Raw genomic sequence first — 21,008 nt, forward strand, 5'->3', positions numbered from 1 at the left:
GGCAACTTTGAAGATTGGAAGTCTTTAAGAAAGGATTCAGAGCTTGCTGAAGGACTTGGAGGAACTTCTGAAAGTCATCTTGCTCTCTTATTGTCTTGAATTCCTCTCGTGCTCCCAAAATGCACCTGTTTGTATTTGTGATTTTCTCTAAAAGCTCTTTCTTGCTTATTGTAATGAGTGATCAGAAAGTGTTGGAGTATGATAAAGGTGCTTGCAACTTCATAAATTTATCTGCTAGCTTTTTAGCTAAAGCAACATCTACTTCTATTTGTAATATCCTGAAGATTACTAGTCGACACCCGATTGACTCAAGTATATTAATTCGGGAGAGTGACTAGACTTAATATGAGCTGGAACACCATAAATTTGCTTGCATACTTCTGAATCTCAACGCTTTATCTGTTTGATAGAAGTATTTGCCATGCATAAATTGTGTTTGCTGGTGCCAAAGTTTATTCGCAAGTATTTTGTAAAAAAAATTAAATTTATTTAAGATCACCTATTTACTCCTCTAAGTTGCCCTGTGAGCCTTATAAAAACCACATATGTCACATATGTCAATGGAAAAAGGAAAAGAAAAAAAACAAATGGAATGTCAACATTTGTAGAATTGAAATTCAAGAGAACAAGGTGTAGGCTTAAAGTTTGGGGTAGTTGCCAAACCAAAAGGTGAGTGGATTTGCACAATTTTTTCAGATCTTATTAACGAGTGTATTGAAAGACTAATTAAATATATTTGATAATGATATATTTCATTTTGGTCGGATAAAAAAAACAAGACCTTTTTTTTTTGGTCAGATTAAAAAAACAAAAGACCTAATGACGAAGTCTTTTCTAATGTTTTTTTCTCTGTCGTATGGTGTATTCCTCGCATGAAAGTCCTTCCCGTCAACGCGGCTAATAACCTGGAATCGCTTCTGCAGAGCAGGCCAGATTTCGTCTGTCAGTGACCTAGAGAAGGAGGTGATGGACTGTTTGCGTTGCCTGTGTTTTACAGGCAAAAGGAGAAGGCCGGTTAGTTCCGCTTCCCGTGTTTGTGCATTTCATTGTTTGTTTTTGGGTTATGTCTGTGTGGGGAGGACTGTTGATTTAGATGATATATGCTTAGATCTGCATCATCAGTGCAAATTTTTTCTTTGGACTGCAATCAAAGGATTTACTGGATCGAACATTTCTTGATCTTGATTTGGTCTTCAAATCAGCTCTTGATCTTGATTTGGTCTTCAAATCAGCTAGATCTCATCTCCTTTCAAGAACATCATCAATGAGCCTAGATCGGATGGGGTCAACTCTTCTTCTTGATTCTTTCCTTTTTTTACTCTTTCTGAAGCAACTTCATTGTCTCAGATCAGAACATCCTAGTCAAGGCTTTATGCCTCCACTTTTTGCTTTTACTACTCTGAGGAAATTATCTAAAACGAAGTGGCAACTTTGTGATAGAGTTCGCCTTTTTCATTTTACTACAGGGGTCGGTCTCTTCACTGCCTCCTCCACCCCCCCCTCCGTCGCCGCCCCCGCCACCATCGTCGCCGCCGCATCCGTCGCCCCTGCCTCTGTCTCCACCGCATCCAACGCCCCTGCCTCTGTCTCCGCCGCTGCCGCCCCCCCTGCCGCCGCCGCCACCCCTGCCACCACCTCCGCCTCCACCTCTGCCTCCCTCATCAAGAAACAATTACGAAGTTTTCTTGAGTTTTAGAGGTCCCGATACTCGCCAGGGATTTGCAGATTGCCTCTACACCAGCCTGATTAATGCAAGGATCATTGTCTTTAGAGACGATAATGAACTTGATCCTGGAGATAATATCCCTGATGCATTGGTTCAATCCATAAAGCAATCCAAGATATCAATACCTATTATCTCCAAGAATTATGCATCCAGTAAGAGTTGTCTCATGGAATTGGCCCAAATGGTGGAATGCAACGAAGCAGACGCTCAAATGATCGTGCCCATTTTCTATGATATTGACCCCGCTGATTTAAAATACCAACGTGGATGTGTTGGGGAGTCCTTCAGCAAGCACGAGCGCCGTGGAATTGACCGCGAGGTCATTACAAAATGGAAGGAGGCTCTCGAAAAGATTGCTGATATGAAGGGCCATGATCTGCAGAAAACAAAAATTGGGTAATCAACTTTTTAGTGTCCTTTTAATGTTATTAGCTTTAGCTCTATGAGAATTTTGCCAAGCACAATGTTTTTGAACTCATTAATTGGATAGGGCTAGATTTGATAATGAGGTAAATGTATTTTCTGTGCCGTTTTTGTTGTCCACTGCATCGTCTTTGTTGGTCAATTTAGTACGATTTATCTGGATTATTTCCTTCGTAATTTTCAAAGACTGTTGTTAATTATTTTGTAATCTCATCACGATTCCTTATTTTCATCATCACATTTGGCAGTCAGGGTGCAATCATAGAGAGAGTTGTTTCATATTTTCTGGACTGGTTGAAGAAGAATGATTTAGATGTGACTGACGGTTTAGTGGGCATGGAACCCCACGTACGGGAGGTTATGAAAAAGCTTGGTGTCATCTATGTCAATGAGCAGGCAACCGGAGTATATGACAAAGATGTACGTGTACTTGGAATATGCGGCATGCCAGGGATTGGCAAGACTACCCTTGCAAAGGCTGTGTACAACAAAATCCATCGTCTCTTTCAACGTTGTAGTTTTCTTTCAAATATAGGAGAAAATGGTGCATCCAATGGACTCATCATGGGCCTCCAAGAACAGCTAATCTCAGACCTCCTAAGGAAAGAACGTAGAAGGCTAGGAACTCTTGACGAAGGGACTAACGTCATAAAAACTTCATTTAGGGAAATGAAAGTTCTCATTCTCCTTGATGATGTGTATAGTTTTGATCAAATCAAGCATTTAGTTAGGGAATTCAAATGGTTTGGCCCAGGAAGCAGGATTCTCATGACAGTTAGAAGAATTGACGTTCTTGATGGTTACCGAGATGGAGTGGCTGATAAGTATGAGGTTGGAGAAATGGGGCTTCGTCAAGCTCTTCAACTTTTCCGCATGCATGCTTTTAGTACTCGCGAAGAGGAGGATGAGTATGATTCTTTGTCCAGAGATATTGTTGACACTATTGGAGGGATTCCTTTGGCAATTGAAGTAATAGCGTCATACTTGCATAAGGATAAGGGGGAGGGGGAAAGACAAACATGGGAAGCTACATTTGATAGCTTAACAAGGCCGCCGGAAGATAAATTTCAAAAAGTGATCCAGTTAAGCTATGACTCTTTGCATGAAGAGACGAAAGAGATATTTCTCGATATAGCATGTTTTTTCATTGGAGCGGATCAGAGAATTCCCCCATACATGTGGCGTGCATGTGAATGTGATCCAAGACGAATCAAAATTCTCCGTGACATGAGTTTGGTCAAAATAAGAGAAAACAACGAATTATGGATGCATAGTCAAATAAGAGAGTTTGGCAAGGAAACCGTTAGGATGCAAGATCGCCACGAGCCTCGAAACCGAAGTAGGTTATGGAATCACACTGATGCACTTTCCACGCTTAATGGAGAGGAGGTATACTTTTCAAACATAAAATCTTTTAGCCTAAACACAGTCAACAATCTTTTAAGATACCACCTTTCCTTAATTTTTCTTTCCCAAAATGAAGTGTGAATGGCTATATTTCATTTCCCATTTTACTTATTCAGTTCCCTCAATTTGCAGGGTCCTAGTAAGGTGGAAGCCCTTGGTCTCACGTTTGATAAGGGACAAAGTGAGTGTTCTAGATGTGAAAGATTTAGCCATCTACGGCTCTTGAGGTTCTTGAGATTGGACCAGGCTACTGTAGGAGGGAGTTCTGAGAATGTTCTTTCAAATTTAAGGTGGCTTGATTGGCAAGGGTGCAGCCACATCTCTGAACTACTTATTTTCCATATGGAGAAACTGGTCATTCTTGATCTATCTCGCAGTAAGGTCACTGGAGGTTCACAAGAATGGGGACAAATCCTGAAGGTAAAGTGCATATTTGTTTATGTATCCTGGGATTATTAGAATAGCTAGCACCAACTGAGCCTATTTTGTCCTCTTTTCTCGCAGAAGGCAAAGGAATTGAAAGTTTTGAACCTAAGTAGCTGTCGTGACCTGAATACTTTTCCAGACTTCCGTGCTTCGATGTACTTAGAGAGATTAATCCTGGAACATTGTTCGGCACTATCCCAAATTGGTCCATTGATAGGTAATCTAAAGAAATTAGTCTCCTTAAATCTTAAGTTCTGCACATTCATCAGCGCCTTGCCGCAAGAACTGGGTCATATGAAAGATTTGAAAGAACTTCTGATTGATGGAACTGCCATTAGTGAGATTGATTTCAAACCAGCCTCCATGGAGAAACTTAAAATTCTGAGCGCTTGCCAATGTAAACATTTGGCTCATATATCAGACTCTATTGGTCACTTGGAATCTCTTGAGCATCTTCGACTGGATGGTGCTGCTATTCATAGGCTACCAAATTCTATTGGATCCTTAAAGAAACTTCAGAGCCTGCTTCTAGGAAATTGTCGGAATTTACCTCGGCTTCCTTATTCCATTGGGAATCTCGAGTCACTGGAACTCATGGATCTATCAGGCACCAAGATTGCTAGATTACCCAGATCTGTCAAGCATCTGAAAAATTTGAAGGTGCTGAAGATGCGGAAAACTGACTTAAGAGAATTCCCCAAAGATATAAAAAATCTAGAACAGCTGGAAGAGATAGATCTTTCACAATGCAGGAATCTGAAGGGGCAGATTCAGTGTGATATCAGTGAATTATCCTCTTTGAAGATCTTGAGATTATCATCTACTGGGATTTCTGGCCTACCCTGGAGTGATGGCAGGATTTGTGATGAAGAAACACTTTCATTGCTCTCTTGTCTCCAACAACTAGATCTAAGTGAATGTGACCAAGTTCGGACTCTGCGAAGACTTCCATCTAGTTTAAGCATTCTTCGCTGGGGATCAAAAAAAATGAGGATGATGCCAGACCTTTCCTACTTGAGAAACTTGAAAGAGCTGTGCTTGGGTGATAACTTGGGTGATGTTACTGATCCAATGCAGGATTCTTCCTCTGAGCCACCGCAAATTGGATGGTTAACAAGACTAGTGAATCTAGAAATCTTGGAGTTGTGCCTCTCAAAGAGTACCACACTACCTGAAAATTTTAGTGAACTTCAACTTAGAAAACTTGTTTTGCACTACCCAAACTTGCTTGACCTCCGACAGCTACCCTCTAGCCTATCAGTATTGTGCCTTCAGCACTGCAAGATTGATGATTCACAATTTTCTATGGTGAGAGGTCTATCTGAATTAGAACTCAAACACTGTCACTTGGCAGAGACTGCAGAGACTGTCACTCTTGGAGATTTGGGGCGATTGGAACTTCTGAAAATATCCAACTGCAATGTGCGAGCACTTGATGGGCTGGAAATTTTGCCTCGTTTTAGAAGGCTCACTTTATTCAACTGCCTTTCATTGACTGGATTACCAGATCGAACAAATCGTACATTCGAAATCGATGGGAAAAATTTCCCAGAAGAACAAATAGTCGGCAGTTATGATTCCGACTTATGAGTGAAGATCTTACTGCACCAACGGATATCCGGTCTATCTTCAATAAAAAGTTGGAGGCTTTTCTGAAAGATGCATATTGCTACTTTCTGCTGTCCTCGACTCGAACATCTGTACAACTCCACGAAGCACCAGTCGGTCTTTTTCTCTTTTGGCTAAGACAGTCCCTGCAGTCAAATTTCTGTGTAGTGTCCTCTCCACCTCGTGGGCTTGGAACTTCTCTGTTGGAAGGCCTGACCTTGCGAGCTTGGACAGGCAAGTTTGTGCTATGAAATCTCTTTTTTTGGTCATAAACTATGAAATCTTTTACTAGCTTTTGATTGTAATTTCTCAATTCTTTTAATTTTTTTTATTCTTTTAGTGAAAACGCATAAACGGTAACTGGAGCACAGAATCCAACATAAAACTAACAGAAGAAACATTGATATTAGATAATTCAATTTGCCAGAGCTTTGTGCATGAAATCATGAAACATTCTTGGCATTTTAATTTCTCTATTGTTCACTCGTTTTTGTCATTCAGAAGTAGGTTGGGACAGATTTACTAGCAATACACCGGGTGGGCTGGGATGGATACTCAATATCAGAATGATGATTGGGCAAAAGACTCTACTTGGTGGAGGAGGAGAGATGGCTGGCTCTTTTGTTTGAATGGAGATTTGTAGCCTTGAAGTCCGGGGGATGCACGTTGAGAAGATAAGCCGATGGGACTTGAGTGCGCACGCGTGGAGTCGCATACTGCTCCTTCCTTTCTGGGCGGAGGCTTAAAAGATTGACAGGGGAGTTGCAGCTGCAGTGTAGTAGAGTTTAACTCTCGATCTGGATTGATGTCGGTAACTTTAAAGTAGCAATAAGAGCGCATTTCCCCTACCTGTGTGTCGGTGTTGCAACGAGCATCAAATGGGTAATCATTGTCTCATAGCTGTTCTAATCAGTACACCGATCCCGAGTCCGTATTATGCAACTTCCATCAGGCACTGCATATTTCCAACAAACATTGCTGTGCTGCATTATCTGCTGTGCTCGAGCTCTCTTATTCGTAGGCTTATTATGCGACGGTCATACGATGTTAGCACTTCCACAAGCCAAAATAATTCGGTTTGTGTTTTTGAAAAAACTATTCTCCACCATAAACGCTTATTATACTTCATTTGGCCATGTGATAGAGAGGAGAACCCACATGCTTGTGTTCTATGATGATCATTTTCTTTCTTTCTTTTTTCTTTGCTACTGAGAACGGTGATTCGTGGATGATTTTCCTGAGGAAGCCTCCAAGATGTAACTGGAACTAGAATACATCATAGGGTCATCTTGTCATCTTAGACTTCTGCTCTAATGAGGACAATACATGTAGATGATAACTAGATATAGAGAAAGTGAAAAGACATGGGAACTCTTCTTGTAGGAGAGAGGAAATGCAGAGTGCTTTCAGGTATCCTTTCGAATATGTTGTTTGATATGGATTTCGATTATGGATATTTACTGTGTCGCGAAAATATTGGAACATCTTGAATATTACCGTCTGTCCGTCATTAAGAGACTGTTGGCCTCGGAGACACCCTAAATATTTTCGCGTTCCCTTCGAGCAACAGCCTTTGGCCGCCGAGAACACTGTCTGTCATGACAGCCTTTGGCCGCGCAAACTCCTCCAAATTGTCTGAGTGACTGTAGTTTGGCTTTTGGCTCTGCTCAGAGCGACGAATATGTGCATGGAAGCTCCACGGGGTCGAAATAACTACGCAAGTAAACCTTGCTAGCAGTAGATTCATTTAATCGCGAACAATTGGTCGAGAACATCTCCGGCACTCGCATTTAGCTGCGTCAATGAATGTGCCGACTGTGCCAATCTATAGCTTATGCCGGAGTAACCTCACTTTCATTTTCCCTAATGTCTTTTTACCTTTAGCGATTAGATTTATTCCATAAGCAAAATTTGTATATTATTTTTTAGATTACTTGCCTGATAAAATATTAGTCCTTTATAACGACCTCCACGGTTTGGCTCACTAGCATCGCAGCCGTCCAACCTCCCTGCGCACCGTCGCCCTCCGCTGCTCGCCTCCAGTCCCTTCAACGATGAACCTCTCGCTGCTGCCGCCAAGTCCGTTCTCTCTCTCTACGCCAAGCTCAGCATGTCGCAATTTAGGGGTTCCGATCACAGAAAACCCCCAGGAGAAATCTCGTACCGCCGGTGACGCGGGCGGTCGGGAAAAGGAGCGGAGCTTGTATTTTTCTTTTTTGGGTTTCTAGCTTCATTTTTGTTAGGATTTTTTAGTGGCGTATCGACAGGGACTGTTGGAATTGGAGTGTGGCATGGAGTTGTTCGGCGCTTCATTCTGAAGAAGTGTGGTGGAAGAAGGTACGGCGGAGCGCAAATGTAGTGGAGATGCTTTTGGGGGCAAGAGGGCATTGGACCGTGACGATGTTCATTTCATATTATTTCGAACTGATGAGCAAGAGCGAGTGTTGAGATCAGGAAAAAAAAAGGACTCGATGTGTAGGATGCTTCCTTCAGATGTAGCGTGGCAAGAATTGATGTTAGGTTTAATGTGTGCAAATGCGCGAACTAAAAGTAGGTTGTGGAAGAATTTCTCCGAGACTATGTGGGGAGTGTTCTCAGAGGGCTTTCACATCGTGAATGTTGAATTCTCATTGAAAGCTGTGTACGGCGAGAGTTGATTTGTTTGCTATTGCCATGATCTTCATCGAATTGGACAATCGGTTTTTTGGCCTTTTCTTTTTATATGTTGATTTTCTTCGGTGTTATTTCATAGCATGTTGTCTGTTAATTGCTTTGTCGAGGCAGCATTTCTCCGAGACTATGTTGAATTCTAATCCCCCAATACCCCTCCATCTCGTCTTTCTCTGCCCTCTCTTTGGTTTGCACCTCTACCTATTACGGACCGGAGGTTTTCAAGGTGCAATGTTCACTAGTCGGATTTGAACTAAGCACATGTTCATTTGTGACTCGAGAGGATCACCAGGAGGGCCGCGCATGTTGTGGAATGGAAAGGTGGATGTGGAGGTACAAGTCCTAGCATCGGATAGTGCTCATAAGAAGGCTAGTCCTAGTCCTAAACCCTGATAAGTCTTAAGGGGGTCTTTTGATAATTAGTACATAGATGTGCCGGTAGACAAAAATGACAGAAGAAATGTATTCAGATTAACGTTACCTCATGCTCCTATGGATTGCCAGAATCGTCTGCATCTGTGGCATCATCTAGAGAACTCAAATGCACCTTTAAGCCCAGCCTAGGCCGCGGCAGGAGATTTTAAAGTAGTGTTGTATCATTGGGAGAAGAAAGGAAGAAGAGATGCACAAACTTCCGTTTGGATATTTTCATACAGTTCTTAGATAGTTGTCAATAATGGACCTAGAGAGTGAGGTATGCTGCTTTGGGTGGTCAAATAATAGGGATGGGTTGGCAAATGTTCGAGAATGAATCAATTGGGTAGTGGCGAACATAGCACAGGAAAACCTCCTTCCCAAACGATGAAATCTGGGCTCTTCCAACAATGGGCTCCGAACATAGCCCTCTGTCTTAACTCGCTCTGTTGAACCAACCAAGAGGAAAGAGGAGTCGGAAGAGTTATGGCAAGAACAGGATGAGTGTCCAGGTTTAATAGCAAAGCAATGGAGCGATACTACTCATTCTTTCAATGACATCTGTGATAAATTAAAAGAGTCTCCTCGGCACTGACATCTCGGAGTAGAAAAAGAAGTTCAAGAATGGTAGGAAGGAGATTGAAAGCTTACAATGACAACTTTACTTAGTTGGTAAGCATCAGAGCAGACCAACTTTATTGTGGAGGCCCAAGCCCGCTAGAAGAATTTCCGGTCTCTGAAGATATCAATCCCTCTACCCTTTTGGAGTTGTTATGTTCTGAAATTAGTACTTTGTTTTCTCATACTATTACTTAATGAAAGTTATGAAGTTTTTTAGACCAAAAAAAAAAAAAAATAGAGCAAACCAGCTTGATAGGAAGAGACCGAAATCTATTCGAGCAAGAATCGACCAGCTTCGGAGGCAAGAGGAGCAGTATTGGCGTTTGAGGTCTAGGGTTTGATAGCTGAAATTGAGCGATCACTATAGCAAACTCTTCCATGCTTAAGCTATCTAAATGTTAAATTATGTCTCAAATTTGAGCCCATAACACGAACACGCGCAAGTCCGGCCGAATGAACAAAGTCCAAGTTGGACTTTTGTGAGCTCTTCGATTTTGTTCCCTCATTAAACCTATCTCCATGCGTAGAAGGAAGAAGTCAAAGAAAGCTGCACGCGGAGTCGGAGAAGATTGATTTGCTTCAGCCGAAAAAGAGGGCCCCCACAATCTAATCTTTGCATTAAATAAAGGGACCCACAAACTGGTGCACATAAATGAAGAAGACTAGGTCTCACATGGAAGCTCCTCATTTCAGCCGCAAGTGGAATTGAAGCATGTGACTTTGTCGTTTGTCTGCATCCCAAATAAATGAACAATAGACCTCACCACAAAAAGGAGCCGAAGCGCCCACAATGCGTCTCCACAGCATATGACGAAGGACTTTACAGATATATTTATTATTTTAAAGTATCGATATCCGCATATCCTGCGTTCATGCACTCTCAATTTTCACTATATTTTTATCTTCATTAGGGAGAGGGAATACCCTTTAGGTACTTTACACCCTTGGGTACTCCGAGATCTGAGTGAGGCTTAGGATGAAGCTTCTCCACAGCATATGACGAAGGGCTCTACTGATATATTTATTATTTTAAAGTATCAATATCTACATGTCCTGCATCCATGCACTCTCAATTCCCACCATATCTTTATCTTCACCGGTGAGAGGGAATACTCTCTAGGTACTTTACACTCTTGGGTACTCCGCGGTATGAGGGAGACCTAGGATGAAGCTTTTAACGTCATCCTTAGAATGTAAACCTCAATATATATATATATATATATATATATATATATATATATATATATATATGAGTGAAATGAGAGGTGTTAGCCATAAGAAGAGCTCTCCTTTATACATATTCGTAGAGCTCTCTAGATGCGGGGAGATTTGTGCATAGAATTGAGACCGTCGAGTTGAGTTATTAAACATTATGGGTATTGGTATTAACTACAACTGGGAAATATTAGAGTGTTTGAGTGATTTGTAACACTGTAATTTTCCGATTTATTAGTGGATTATTTGCTAGCTCCTCCCGTGGACGTAGGTTTTGACATTAGGACAGAATCGCGTAAATTTCTTGTTTCCTTTTATTGTTCCTCTTTTTATTTCTCTGTCGATTTCTATAGCTCCCGATTATGTTGCAAAGTTATGATCCGCTTTCGCTGCGTTACCAATAACAACACTGAAGACGTCAACAGAATAAGATTTTCTCTATCACAAGACACTGAAGGGACTTGGTGTGCTATGCCTGAAAGACTTCAAGAAATAATTACCAAATCATTCAGTGATTTGTTCTCGATATAGGGTTATAGAAACTTTGATGCGATAAGAGATCAATGCCCTCAGGTGGTATCAATTGAGAGAAACGCTGAATTCATTAGACCTCTGTTGATGGAAGAGATCTGATATTTGGGATTGGAGCGACAAAAGCACCGATGGAATGAATGGATTGTTCTACCAAAGAAATCGGGTGACGAGTTATTTTCATATTGGCAGTTTGATATCTAAGATTGAACGAAACCCATATTACATTAGTTGTCATAGTGCCACCATGGAATGTATAACTCAATATCGCCAAATTAGCCTCTGCAATTTTGCTTTTAAAGTGATAGCAGAAGTATTAGCTGACCGATTAAAAAACATTAATGCCTCAATTGATTTCTCTGGTGTAAGGCGCCTTTGTTCCGAGGCGTGAAAGTCAAAATAATTTTTTGTTGTGCATGGAGTGTTGCACCATTTACAAAGAAGGTGAAGGAAGATGAAATTTATTGCTGTGCTCAAATTAGACATAAGGCCTATGGTCGGGTGGAGTCGGACTTTGTAAGGGCTTATTGGATGAAGCTAGGATTCTGCTCTATATGGTTCTATTGGATCACGCATTGCATGACCGATTCTGGTGTTCCTTTCAACATCGAGTTAAATGGCGAAGTACTCCCGTATTTCGTACGTTGCGAGGTTCATGACAAGAAGATCCATTCTCTACTCATCTGTTTATCCTAGTTGCAAAATCCCTATCAATCTTAATCATAGGTTGGCTCAAAGGTATAAGATTGACCTCGGAATGCCCTATTTTGTCCCACTTATTGTTTGCTGATGACCTGATCTTCTTCCTCGAGAGGTCTATCAGAGAACGTTAGGAGCTGTTGAACATTTTGAATCAATATTGTTATGCATATGTGCAAGCGGCTAACAAATTTGGGGTTCCCTTGAGTAAGGCTTGTCCAGAGTCATCTGATAGACGTTGCAGAAACTCTCAAGAGTCTCGCTTTTACAAGGTGTATGACGATATTTAGGAGTGCCATCCCATATTAAGCTGTGTTTTGTTTCAAAATACCAATATCTGTCTATGGAATGATTGAAAAGAAGATTGCGAACTACTGGTGGTCCTCTGCAGAAGGCATCAATGGAGTCCATTGGAGAAGCTAGAAAGTTATGATGCTATCTCTGGGCATTTTCCTGAACACGTTGCCGACAAGATTTTGGCAATTCCTTTAAGTTCGAATGCAATTGAAGATAGCCAAATTTGGCCCTTGAATCGAATTGGAAGATCCGACGTGAAAAATGGGGAAAATGACATAAATGATTAATTAACTTTGGCCTAACGTGCAATATCATTCTTAAATTTTTAATTATTCAATGTGGTCCTTTAACTTTAGTTTAATGTACAATATCGTCATTTAATTTTTAATTTGCTCAATATGATCCTATTTTTTTTTATAAATGTTCAATCTAGTCCCTAAAGTTTATGAAAACATCCAATTTTATCCTTCAATTAATTCAAGTTCACGGAATTTACTGATTTGGCCTTTAATCCGGTATGTTTGAATTGTAAAAAAAAAACGTTACATGTGATTATTTACGTAAGATAATCAACTTAAATTATAATATAATAATCTTTTTAATTTGTTCAATTTGATGGCATGGATTTTTATATCTTGATTGGAGTTGAATATCTTATGTTGAAAATTCATGTGTAACTTTATTTTTTTGTCCACCATTTGAATTTGTCGGATTGAAAATCAAATGAGCAAATTCCGTTAACTTGAATTAATGGAAGGAAAAAATTAGATGTTTTTGTATAATATATGGATTAGATTGGAAACTAAATGAGAAAATTCCGTTAACTTGAATTAATGAAAGGATGAAATTGGATGTTTTTGTATAATATATGGATTAGATTGAACATTTATCAAAAGTTAGGGACCGCATTGAACAAGTTAAAAGTTCAGGGATGACATTACATATTGGGCTAAAGTTCATAGACTATTTGTGCCATTTTTCCTAAAAGAAGGCTATGGATCAAGAACTTATGAAGTGTTTTATGGGGCAACTCAAGACATAACCAACGGTTAAGTTTTTCCTACAAACTCTATTTTAGAATTAATCGCCAACGAAAGAGATTTACTATTGAAAGATGTTGCCAACCTGCATTTTTACATTTAGTCGATGAAAGCTAAGAGTATCATTAAAATAAAAAAAAAGGAAGCTCTTCCAAACTTGTAAAATCTTGTGTTAATGCTAATGTCCCCCATTTCCTGTTTATTATACATTCACAGATTTTGTGAGATAAAAGAAGATTTTGATGTATGTCGAATATCACCATGAATGTTATGAGTGAGCAAGAACAATTTACTTAGTTTTAGAGAGAGAGAGATTCGACATGATCCATGTAGTGCTAGATTCGAGCACAGCAAAGAGATAGACAGTGTGTGTGCGCTTGCGACGGGCGAAGGTGACTGCGACGATGCTGGGATCACAGACACCGGTGGTGGCATTGCTGAGGCTGCGACTACAGCTTCCAAGTGTTCCACCAACGTTGCTTCCTCTCTCTCCCTGTCTCATTTTCCCTTGGCCTATTCTTTTCTATTTCTCCATATCCCCGTTTTTTTATTTTGAAAAAAACAATAAGTTTTGGGGAAAATTCCAAAAAAAATCTGAAGTAAAGTCATTTTTTCAAATAAGGACATGAAGTGGACATTGTCTCAAATAAGGGCCTGAAGTAAATCTTATCTCAAATAAGGACTTAAAGTGGTCATATCAATATCAAATAAGGACCTAACATTACCGACCAAAGGGTATTTTCGTCTTTTACTTTTTAAAAAAAAGATTTCTTTTTTTTTGCCTTTTTCTATTTTTTCCTCTCTTCCCTTCGTTGGCCATCACCGGGGCCGGCCAAGGCTGCACTCGCCGGTGACGAGCAAGGGCGAGGCCAGCCCAAGCGAGATGACCCTTGTCCGATGCCGGCGAGGGCCACCCTCGCTCTCGCCGGATCTGGCGAGGGTAATCCTCGCCTCGCCCTCGCCCTCACCCGATGCTTGCAAGGGCAACCCTCACCGGTTCTGGCAAGGGTCCCCTTCGCCCGCCCGGCCTAGGCGAGGCAACCCTCGCCCGACACCAACGAGGGTGGTCTCCCCTGAGGCCGACGGAGGTCGCCGGCCAGGTGTAGTGAAGGTTGGGAGGGAAGAAGGAAACAAAAAGGAAAAGAAAAAATAGTAAGAAAAAAAAACAAAAAAATATACTTATAATGTTTTTAACTAAAATACCTCTTCTCCGGCCGGTAACTATTCCGTTGCCGGAGAAAAGGTATTTTAGTAAAAAACATTCATGTTTTCGTGACTAAAATACCTCTTCTCCGGCAACGAAATAGTTACCGACCGGTCAAAGGTCCTTTTTTGAGACGATTTGATCACTTCAAATCTTTATTTGATATAATATTCACTACGGTTTGATCACTTCAAACTTTTATTTGATATAATATTCACTTCATGTTCTTATTTGAGAAAATGACTCTATTTCGAGTACCTTTTTTGAATTTTCCCCAAGTTTTGTTCTATGATATTTTTTCGAGAGCTTATTTCCACGTCGGACGTCACCTGGATGTCAGCGAGCGGGGACCACGGACCAACTTGAACAAATGAGAGAGACCGGCTATATGTAGATCGAGGATTCGATTACAAAGATTTGACTCTGCCAAAAACAAGAGGCGATCAGGGGAAGTACTCAGCAGATGCAGCAGCAGCGATGGGCGGAGACGTCGCCTCGGGTAGCAGCGACTCCTACTGCGATGTGTTCCTGAGTTTCGGCGGACTCGGCACTCCCTCTGTATTCGTCGACTTACTGTACCAGAGCTTGGTTGATGCCGGAATCTCCGTCTTCAGAGACGAAGAAGAACTTCGAAAAGGTGAAGAAATTGGCCAGCAGATTTGGAGAGAGCTCGAAAAACTTCGATCGAGTGCGCCAGGATCTGCATCGATCGTTGTAGACTTTGACCGGGAGAGTCTGGTCGAAGAACATCGATCCGGTGAAGATTTTGGCCAGGGGATTCTGAGAGCGATCGACAGCGCCAAGATCTGGATCCCCATCTTCTCCAGAAACTACGCTTCCAGCAATCGGTGTCTCCGGGAGCTCGCGGCAATGGTGCAGCGCGAGGCGAAATCGGGTGGTGGGAAGACGATCATCCCCATATTCTACGACGTGGAACCTGCTGATGTTAGGCTTGAAACCCCTCTGTACCGCGATGCCCTATGGGTGCACATGAATAGATACATGCCCGAGGAAGTAAGCGCGTGGGAAGATGCTCTTAAACTGGTTGCTTCATTACCTGGATGGGAAACGGGATCTAGCAGGTAAAAAGGCCCAGACTTTGTTACAGGATGGTTTGCAACTCATACATGGTTTTCTAGGATAGCAATGCTGAACTCCAAATAGTACAAACCGATTGCTTCGTTTCTGATGTTACGCTTTAAGTAGAAATAAACTTCAAATAGTTGTTCCGCAGTTCAACAGGAGTGGTTATTGCTTTGTCAGATAGTATCAGCACAAATGTTAAACTCGCGCCCTTTCCTTTTCTAACTGAGACAGTTCACTTCTGTTGCAGGCCGTCTCACATTATCAGCCAAGCCGTTCAAATAATCGTGGTCAAGCTGGAGGTAGACCGTGTGCATGTGAATAAACTCATATAGAGCTGTCATTTCTAATTGTCAGTAGTTGATCACAGAAGCTGCTTGAGTATATTTTCTTGGTAGAGTGTTCACCTTAAGTATGAGATGTAAGACTATACATGCTAGTCATATATATAGGAGTATGCCTGGCATGGCAAACAACCTTACCTTAGAGGTGCAGTTATGGAAGTAATCGGTCATGATTTTTGATGATTTTTGTATCTCTAGAGAGAGCGGGATAATATTGTAAATGGAGTATTATCATGCGAAGGTTGATTACGCTCCATTTAATGCTATAACCTCACTTGTTAAACAGTCTTAAGTGTTGTATCGACATAAATGGGATCATTTACTAGGATATGACTGGTGGATTTCTGTGTTGTTTCTGAAGTGCAGCAAGATATAAAAGGAAAATTAAATCCAATTGTTACACTTTTTCATTTCCCGCAGCAGCTTTCTTGTTCACAATTTATTTGCTCGCGTAGGAGGTTCGAAAGAAAGATGAAGCAAAAGAACCAGTGGTACTTATTGGCAGCCCTGTGGGAATTGACAAACAAGTGGAGGACATGATGGACTTACTTGATTTAGAAGTCAGTGATGTGCGAATAGTTGGAATCTGGGGGAAGGGTGGGGTTGGCAAGACGACTCTTGCCAAGGTTATTTATGAGCAAATTTCGTCTCAGTTCGACAGTTGTAGTTTCCTTGCAGATATTGGGGCAACGGCGAAACAACTTGGAGGTGTTCGGCTTTTGCAAAGCAAGTTGATGTCTGATGTCCTAAACCGAGAATACGAAGTTGATCAAGTTGCGAAAGGAGTCGATTTTTTTAAAGGAATATTACGGAATATGAAGGTCCTAATTGTTCTGGATGATGTGGAGGTACGGTCGCATCTCCACGAAATTGTTGGAGAGAAGCTTGATTGGTTTGGTTATGGATCCAGGATAATTGTCACCACTAGTTTCAAATCTGTTCTTCCAGAATTCATACCTCGAGGGTTGGCTCATGTTTACAGTATCAACATGATGAATAATGATCAAGCTCTTGAGCTTTTCAGAAAGCATGCACTGCGAAAAAATCTTCCAATTCCAGATTTTGATGAAATTGCAAAAGGTATAATCAACTCTGTGAATGGGATCCCATTACTTGTTGACGTAATTGGTTCACTCTGGTACGGAAAAAGAAGAGAAGAACGGGCTGCACTTGGGAAGCTAATTTTGCAATTTGGCGTGGATATTGAAAAGATTTTGATGGTTAGTTATGAAGAATTGAGCAAAGAGCAGAGAGAGATATTTCTTGATATTGCATGCCTCCCTGCTGATGTGGATTATCGAATTGCTTCATTTATGTGGCATAATCCCAATTTTCCCCCCTCCGATGGAGTTGCTGCACTCCATTTCATGTCCCTGGTAAAAATTGGAAAAAATCATGAACTAGGGATGCACAGGCTGTTAAGGGAGTTCGGCCAACAAATCATACGAAAAGAGGATGATCGAGATCCAGGAACTCGAGGCAGGTTGTGCAATTTGGAAATGGCCTGGAATGCAGAGAAGATGGAGGTACAGTATCTTGCGCAATTCTATAGCGGAATGCGTGCCTTACCCTGTTCTCGAGCCTTGGAGTGTTGAGAAATTGTCCTTTCTCTTTAATGTTGACTTCTTTAGCTCTTTCTCATTTTTTCTCCACATGATATTTTTCCATTATAGGGGACAGACCACCTCAAATTTTTTGCAGAAGATTTTAAGAGCATGCCAAACATAAGGTTTCTTATCTTGGATTGTGCAAAAGTTGTTGGTGATTTTGCCAATGTTTTTCCAAATTTGAAGTGGCTCCAGTGGCAAGGATGCACCAGAGATTTTGAAGCTACTAATTTTCATGTCAAGAAATTGGTCATTCTTGATCTTTCATGGAGCAAAGTCACTGAAGACTGGGGAGGTTGGAGAAATATCGAGGTAGATTAAGCTTTGTTTATTTCATTAAACCGTTTCCCTGATGAATAAGTTTTCACCAGAAAGCTTTTTATGAAGACTGATTTAAGACGTGACACTTTCCAGCATATGGCATGTACAGAACTGAATGTTACTCTTGAAATACTTAAGGAAATAGTTGGTTGCCTGCCAACAACAATTAGAGGGTGTGTGGACGATGGTTTGTGGAATCTTAGGTTGAGTGAGTGAAGGGGGATGATTTTCTGGTTGTCAAAAGGGTAAGTCATTCTTCAGAATCTAGATAAGCATCATCTTTGACCTTGAAATCATTTTCCATCAGAAATCTTCCTGAACTATGCCAGGATTGTAAGATTGGTAAACGTATTTTCAAAAATTGTTTTCCTTCGAAACAAACAGAGCCCTAGACTTAATTTGCTCTAAAGATTTGTTCAGTGTCCGAATTAATGTTTCTATGTTATTTTTGCAGATGCCACAGTTGAAAGTCTTGAATCTTACTGGTTGTGCTGACCTATTGATAAGCCCCGACTTGTCCTCTTTCCCAGACTTGGAGATATTGATTCTCGAACGATGTTCTCAACTAATGAAGTTAGATCCTTCCATACGTCATCTAAAACGCTTAACTTCCTTAAATTTGAGATTCTGCAATGAACTCAATATGTTGCCAATCAAACTGGGTGACATGGAAGCTCTTAAGGAGCTCCTTATTGATGGGACTTCGGTACAAGAAATTCCTGTGTCAATGGGTTACATGGAGAAACTGGAGATTTTTAGTGCCTCCAACTGTCTCCAGTTAAGTCACCTGCCTGATTCAGTTCGTGGCTTGACAGCTCTTTCAGTACTCTCACTGGAAAATGCAAAAATTACTCGAATCCCTGACTCAGTTGAAAAGCTGGTGAAACTTCGGATCCTGTCTCTAAAGGATTGTCGTTGGATAGGAAGACTTCCGGATTCAATTTGCAATTTGGGAAACTCATTAGAGGAGTTGGATATAACAGGGACAGGCATATCTAAATTGCCCAATTCAATTACTCGCTTGGGGCGTTTAAAAGTGCTAAAAATGGATTCTTGCTTCATTAGGGAATTGCCTAGAGAAATTGGCAATTTTGCCAATCTTGAAGAATTACATGCTTCCCATTGTAGGAGTTTGAAGGGAGCCATTCCAACTGCTATTAAGAGTCTAGATCGTCTGAGAATACTGAGATTGGGACATTCCAGTATTTCTGGCATTCCTTCGGAAATTGGAAGTCTTTCTTGTCTTCAGACTCTTGATTTACTTCAATGCAACAAGATTCAAGCGCTGCCAGAGCTTCCCTCCAGTTTAACTTGTCTACGTGTAAGTTCTGAGTGGATGAAGGCATTGCCAGATCTTAAGGATTTAGTAAAGTTGGAGGAGATGTGTCTGGGTGATAAAGATCCGAAGAAGCTCATATGTCCCTCGACACGGATGAAGCCAAAATCCAGATCGAGAGATCTCTTAGTTGTGCGCATAGTACTTCCAAAACTGAAGATGTTAGAGTTGTCTCATTCTCGAATCGGGGAACTGAAACTTAGGCATGATTCCCTCTCATGTACACATCTTAAGAAGCTAGTTCTATCTGGTGTAAATCTTGAAGTAGTGCCGGAACTTCCCTCGTCATTGTCCGTTTTATCTATTCGATGTTGTTCGTCTTTGAGACAATTGCCAGCAGTTCACCATCTGAGGAAACTATCGGAACTAAATCTCATCCAATCTGCAGTAGAAGAGATTAAGGGGCTTCAAGGACTAATTACTCTGGAAATCTTATATGTAGCACACTGTGAAATACGTAATCTTGATGGGCTTGGCCAATTAAGAGCTTTGCGAAGTTTGATATTGTCAGACTGTGATTCACTTGGTAGATTTCCTGATATATCAAACTTGAAGATGTTGAATGTCCTAGTAGTCCAAAGATGCAGGATGATCCCTGATGTTGAAGGCCTCATGGAGTAAACCTCCTTGGAAGTGCTGCATGTTAGTGAATGCGAGGCAAAAAGCACGCAGCAACTAAGAAGTGCATATAGTACCCAAATTTACAACTCATTTGACTGTAAGAAGTGCACCTCTTTTGCTCAAGCTCAGTGAGTAGTTAAGAGAAGCACCTATTTTCCGATGTTCTTTTACACATCACCTGTGGAGAAAGACTTATGAGCCTTGTATGTTTCATACAGACTCTTCTTCATGACATGATGTTTCTTGGGTTCAGAATAATCTGAGAGGCAACACTATACAGATTTTAGTCTTTAAACTAGCCCAGGGTGCATGAGTTTATTACAGCTGGGGAACTCGAAATCATCAGTTCCATTGTCCTGGGACTCACATTTGTATCGAGAACATTTCAATTGTTTTCTTGCTGATGTAATGTGTATGACACCCCAGATGACATGGATGCCCCTCTACTCAAATGAAAGCATCCTCACAATAACTACCAAGAGGGACATTTATCTCAAAACAGATGGCACAGAGGGCAAGCTGGTTAGAAAGGATCCAGTAATGATTGTAAGTGGTTATTGATTTCGGCTTCTTATTTAATCTTGGTTTAAGATCATAAATAGGTTGGTTTTAGGTAACGTTTGTTCAGCTTGAGCTTTATGAGTTGGTATTGGACATCACTGCACAGTTTTGTTGATCCTAGGTCTGCTTCTCCCCTTTAACCTAATATGGCTTATCCCAATCCAATAATTTCTGAGTGCCCGCTGTTTTTGGCAGAATCTTTTGTAATTTGACTCCGTGAGTAAATATGAGTGGAGAGAGTGAATGGAGAGCAGGGAATTCTAGTATATTCTCGTTCAGAGCGGGAAGCGTGCATTGAGCCTGGCGGGAAAGGTGTTCTATGAAACGAAGAGCTCGCTGGGTTAAGTTTGGCTTACGGCTACAGGGAATTCAGAACAGATGTAAACTGAACAAAAGTTGGTGAATCGAAGATCTCATTGGTTTGTGCCGGGGGACAAGAATAAATATGTTATCAGCAACAGCTTCTCGCCTGTTATTAGGGAAGAAGCTTCAGCATTATGTAGCAGCCGAGGAGCACCTGGGGGAACTGGCGTTTTATGTAAATGGTTTATGTAATACCATATGGAGATGGAACTTTCGGGTAGGTTTTCACTGGCCAGTGGGCAGGGAGGGAGGGAGGGAGAGCAATTATAAACAATTATAATTAATTTAAAATTCTTCGCTTCGGGTTACACATCGAAATTAGACTATGGCTAATTTAATGAAAAATTTGGTCCTTGAGGTTCCTCCCAAGCTTTCAAAGTATAGTAGAAATACACAAATCTTGGATATCTTAGACAAATATGGTATACCATTTCAAAGTGGGTTAATATTACGAAAAATTTTAAACCGGTACACTTATGACAATTTTATCT

General features: G+C 41.0%; 3 protein-coding genes across 4 annotated transcripts in view; all 3 read left to right on the forward strand.

Annotated features, from left to right (window-relative positions):
- Window positions 1-21,008, forward strand: part of LOC115665190 (disease resistance protein RPV1-like) — a 70,714-nt gene that overhangs the window by 32,279 nt on the left and 17,427 nt on the right. The window lies entirely within an intron of this gene.
- On the forward strand, window positions 865-5,739 carry LOC130136559 (disease resistance protein L6-like). The gene is made up of 5 exons (XM_056306583.1): window positions 865-1,014; window positions 1,467-2,122; window positions 2,398-3,538; window positions 3,689-3,976; window positions 4,061-5,739. The coding sequence occupies exons 1-5, from the start codon at window positions 967-969 to the stop codon at window positions 5,570-5,572; spliced, it is 3,645 nt and encodes a 1,214-aa protein (XP_056162558.1). The 5' UTR covers window positions 865-966; the 3' UTR covers window positions 5,573-5,739.
- On the forward strand, window positions 14,673-20,578 carry LOC115663339 (disease resistance protein RPV1-like). Of its 2 annotated transcripts, XR_008815405.1 has the most exons (6): window positions 14,673-15,363; window positions 15,615-15,666; window positions 16,164-17,234; window positions 17,382-17,627; window positions 18,091-20,139; window positions 20,350-20,578. XR_008815405.1 is itself a non-coding variant. In XM_056306585.1 (5 exons), exons 1-5 carry the CDS (start codon window positions 14,759-14,761, stop codon window positions 19,591-19,593), a joined length of 3,477 nt encoding a protein of 1,158 aa, XP_056162560.1. In that variant the 5' UTR covers window positions 14,673-14,758; the 3' UTR covers window positions 19,594-20,420. The 2 variants fall into 2 exon arrangements, 1 of the variants encoding a protein (XP_056162560.1); XM_056306585.1 differs by having other exon boundaries at window positions 18,091-20,420.

The sequence above is a fragment of the Syzygium oleosum genome, unplaced genomic scaffold, assembly GCF_021117445.2.
Source record: "Syzygium oleosum isolate NSW1041296 unplaced genomic scaffold, Sole_v2.1 Sole_v2.46, whole genome shotgun sequence".
Classification (NCBI taxonomy): domain Eukaryota; kingdom Viridiplantae; phylum Streptophyta; class Magnoliopsida; order Myrtales; family Myrtaceae; genus Syzygium; species Syzygium oleosum.

What these genes read in the sequence shown, in the direction of transcription:
- LOC130136559 (XM_056306583.1), top strand. Translation starts at nt 967, where the DNA reads ATGGACTGTTTGCGTTGCCTGTGTTTTACAGGCAAAAGGAGAAGGCCG. An exon ending in CCACGCTTAATGGAGAGGAG is followed by an intron (nt 3,539 to 3,688) that starts GTATACTTTTCA and finishes CTCAATTTGCAG; the next exon opens with GGTCCTAGTAAGGTGGAAGC. An exon ending in AATGGGGACAAATCCTGAAG is followed by an intron (nt 3,977 to 4,060) that starts GTAAAGTGCATA and finishes CTTTTCTCGCAG; the next exon opens with AAGGCAAAGGAATTGAAAGT.
- LOC115663339 (XM_056306585.1), top strand. Translation starts at nt 14,759, where the DNA reads ATGGGCGGAGACGTCGCCTCGGGTAGCAGCGACTCCTACTGCGATGTG. An exon ending in TGGGAAACGGGATCTAGCAG is followed by an intron (nt 15,364 to 15,614) that starts GTAAAAAGGCCC and finishes CTTCTGTTGCAG; the next exon opens with GCCGTCTCACATTATCAGCC. An exon ending in GGAATGCAGAGAAGATGGAG is followed by an intron (nt 17,235 to 17,381) that starts GTACAGTATCTT and finishes TTTCCATTATAG; the next exon opens with GGGACAGACCACCTCAAATT.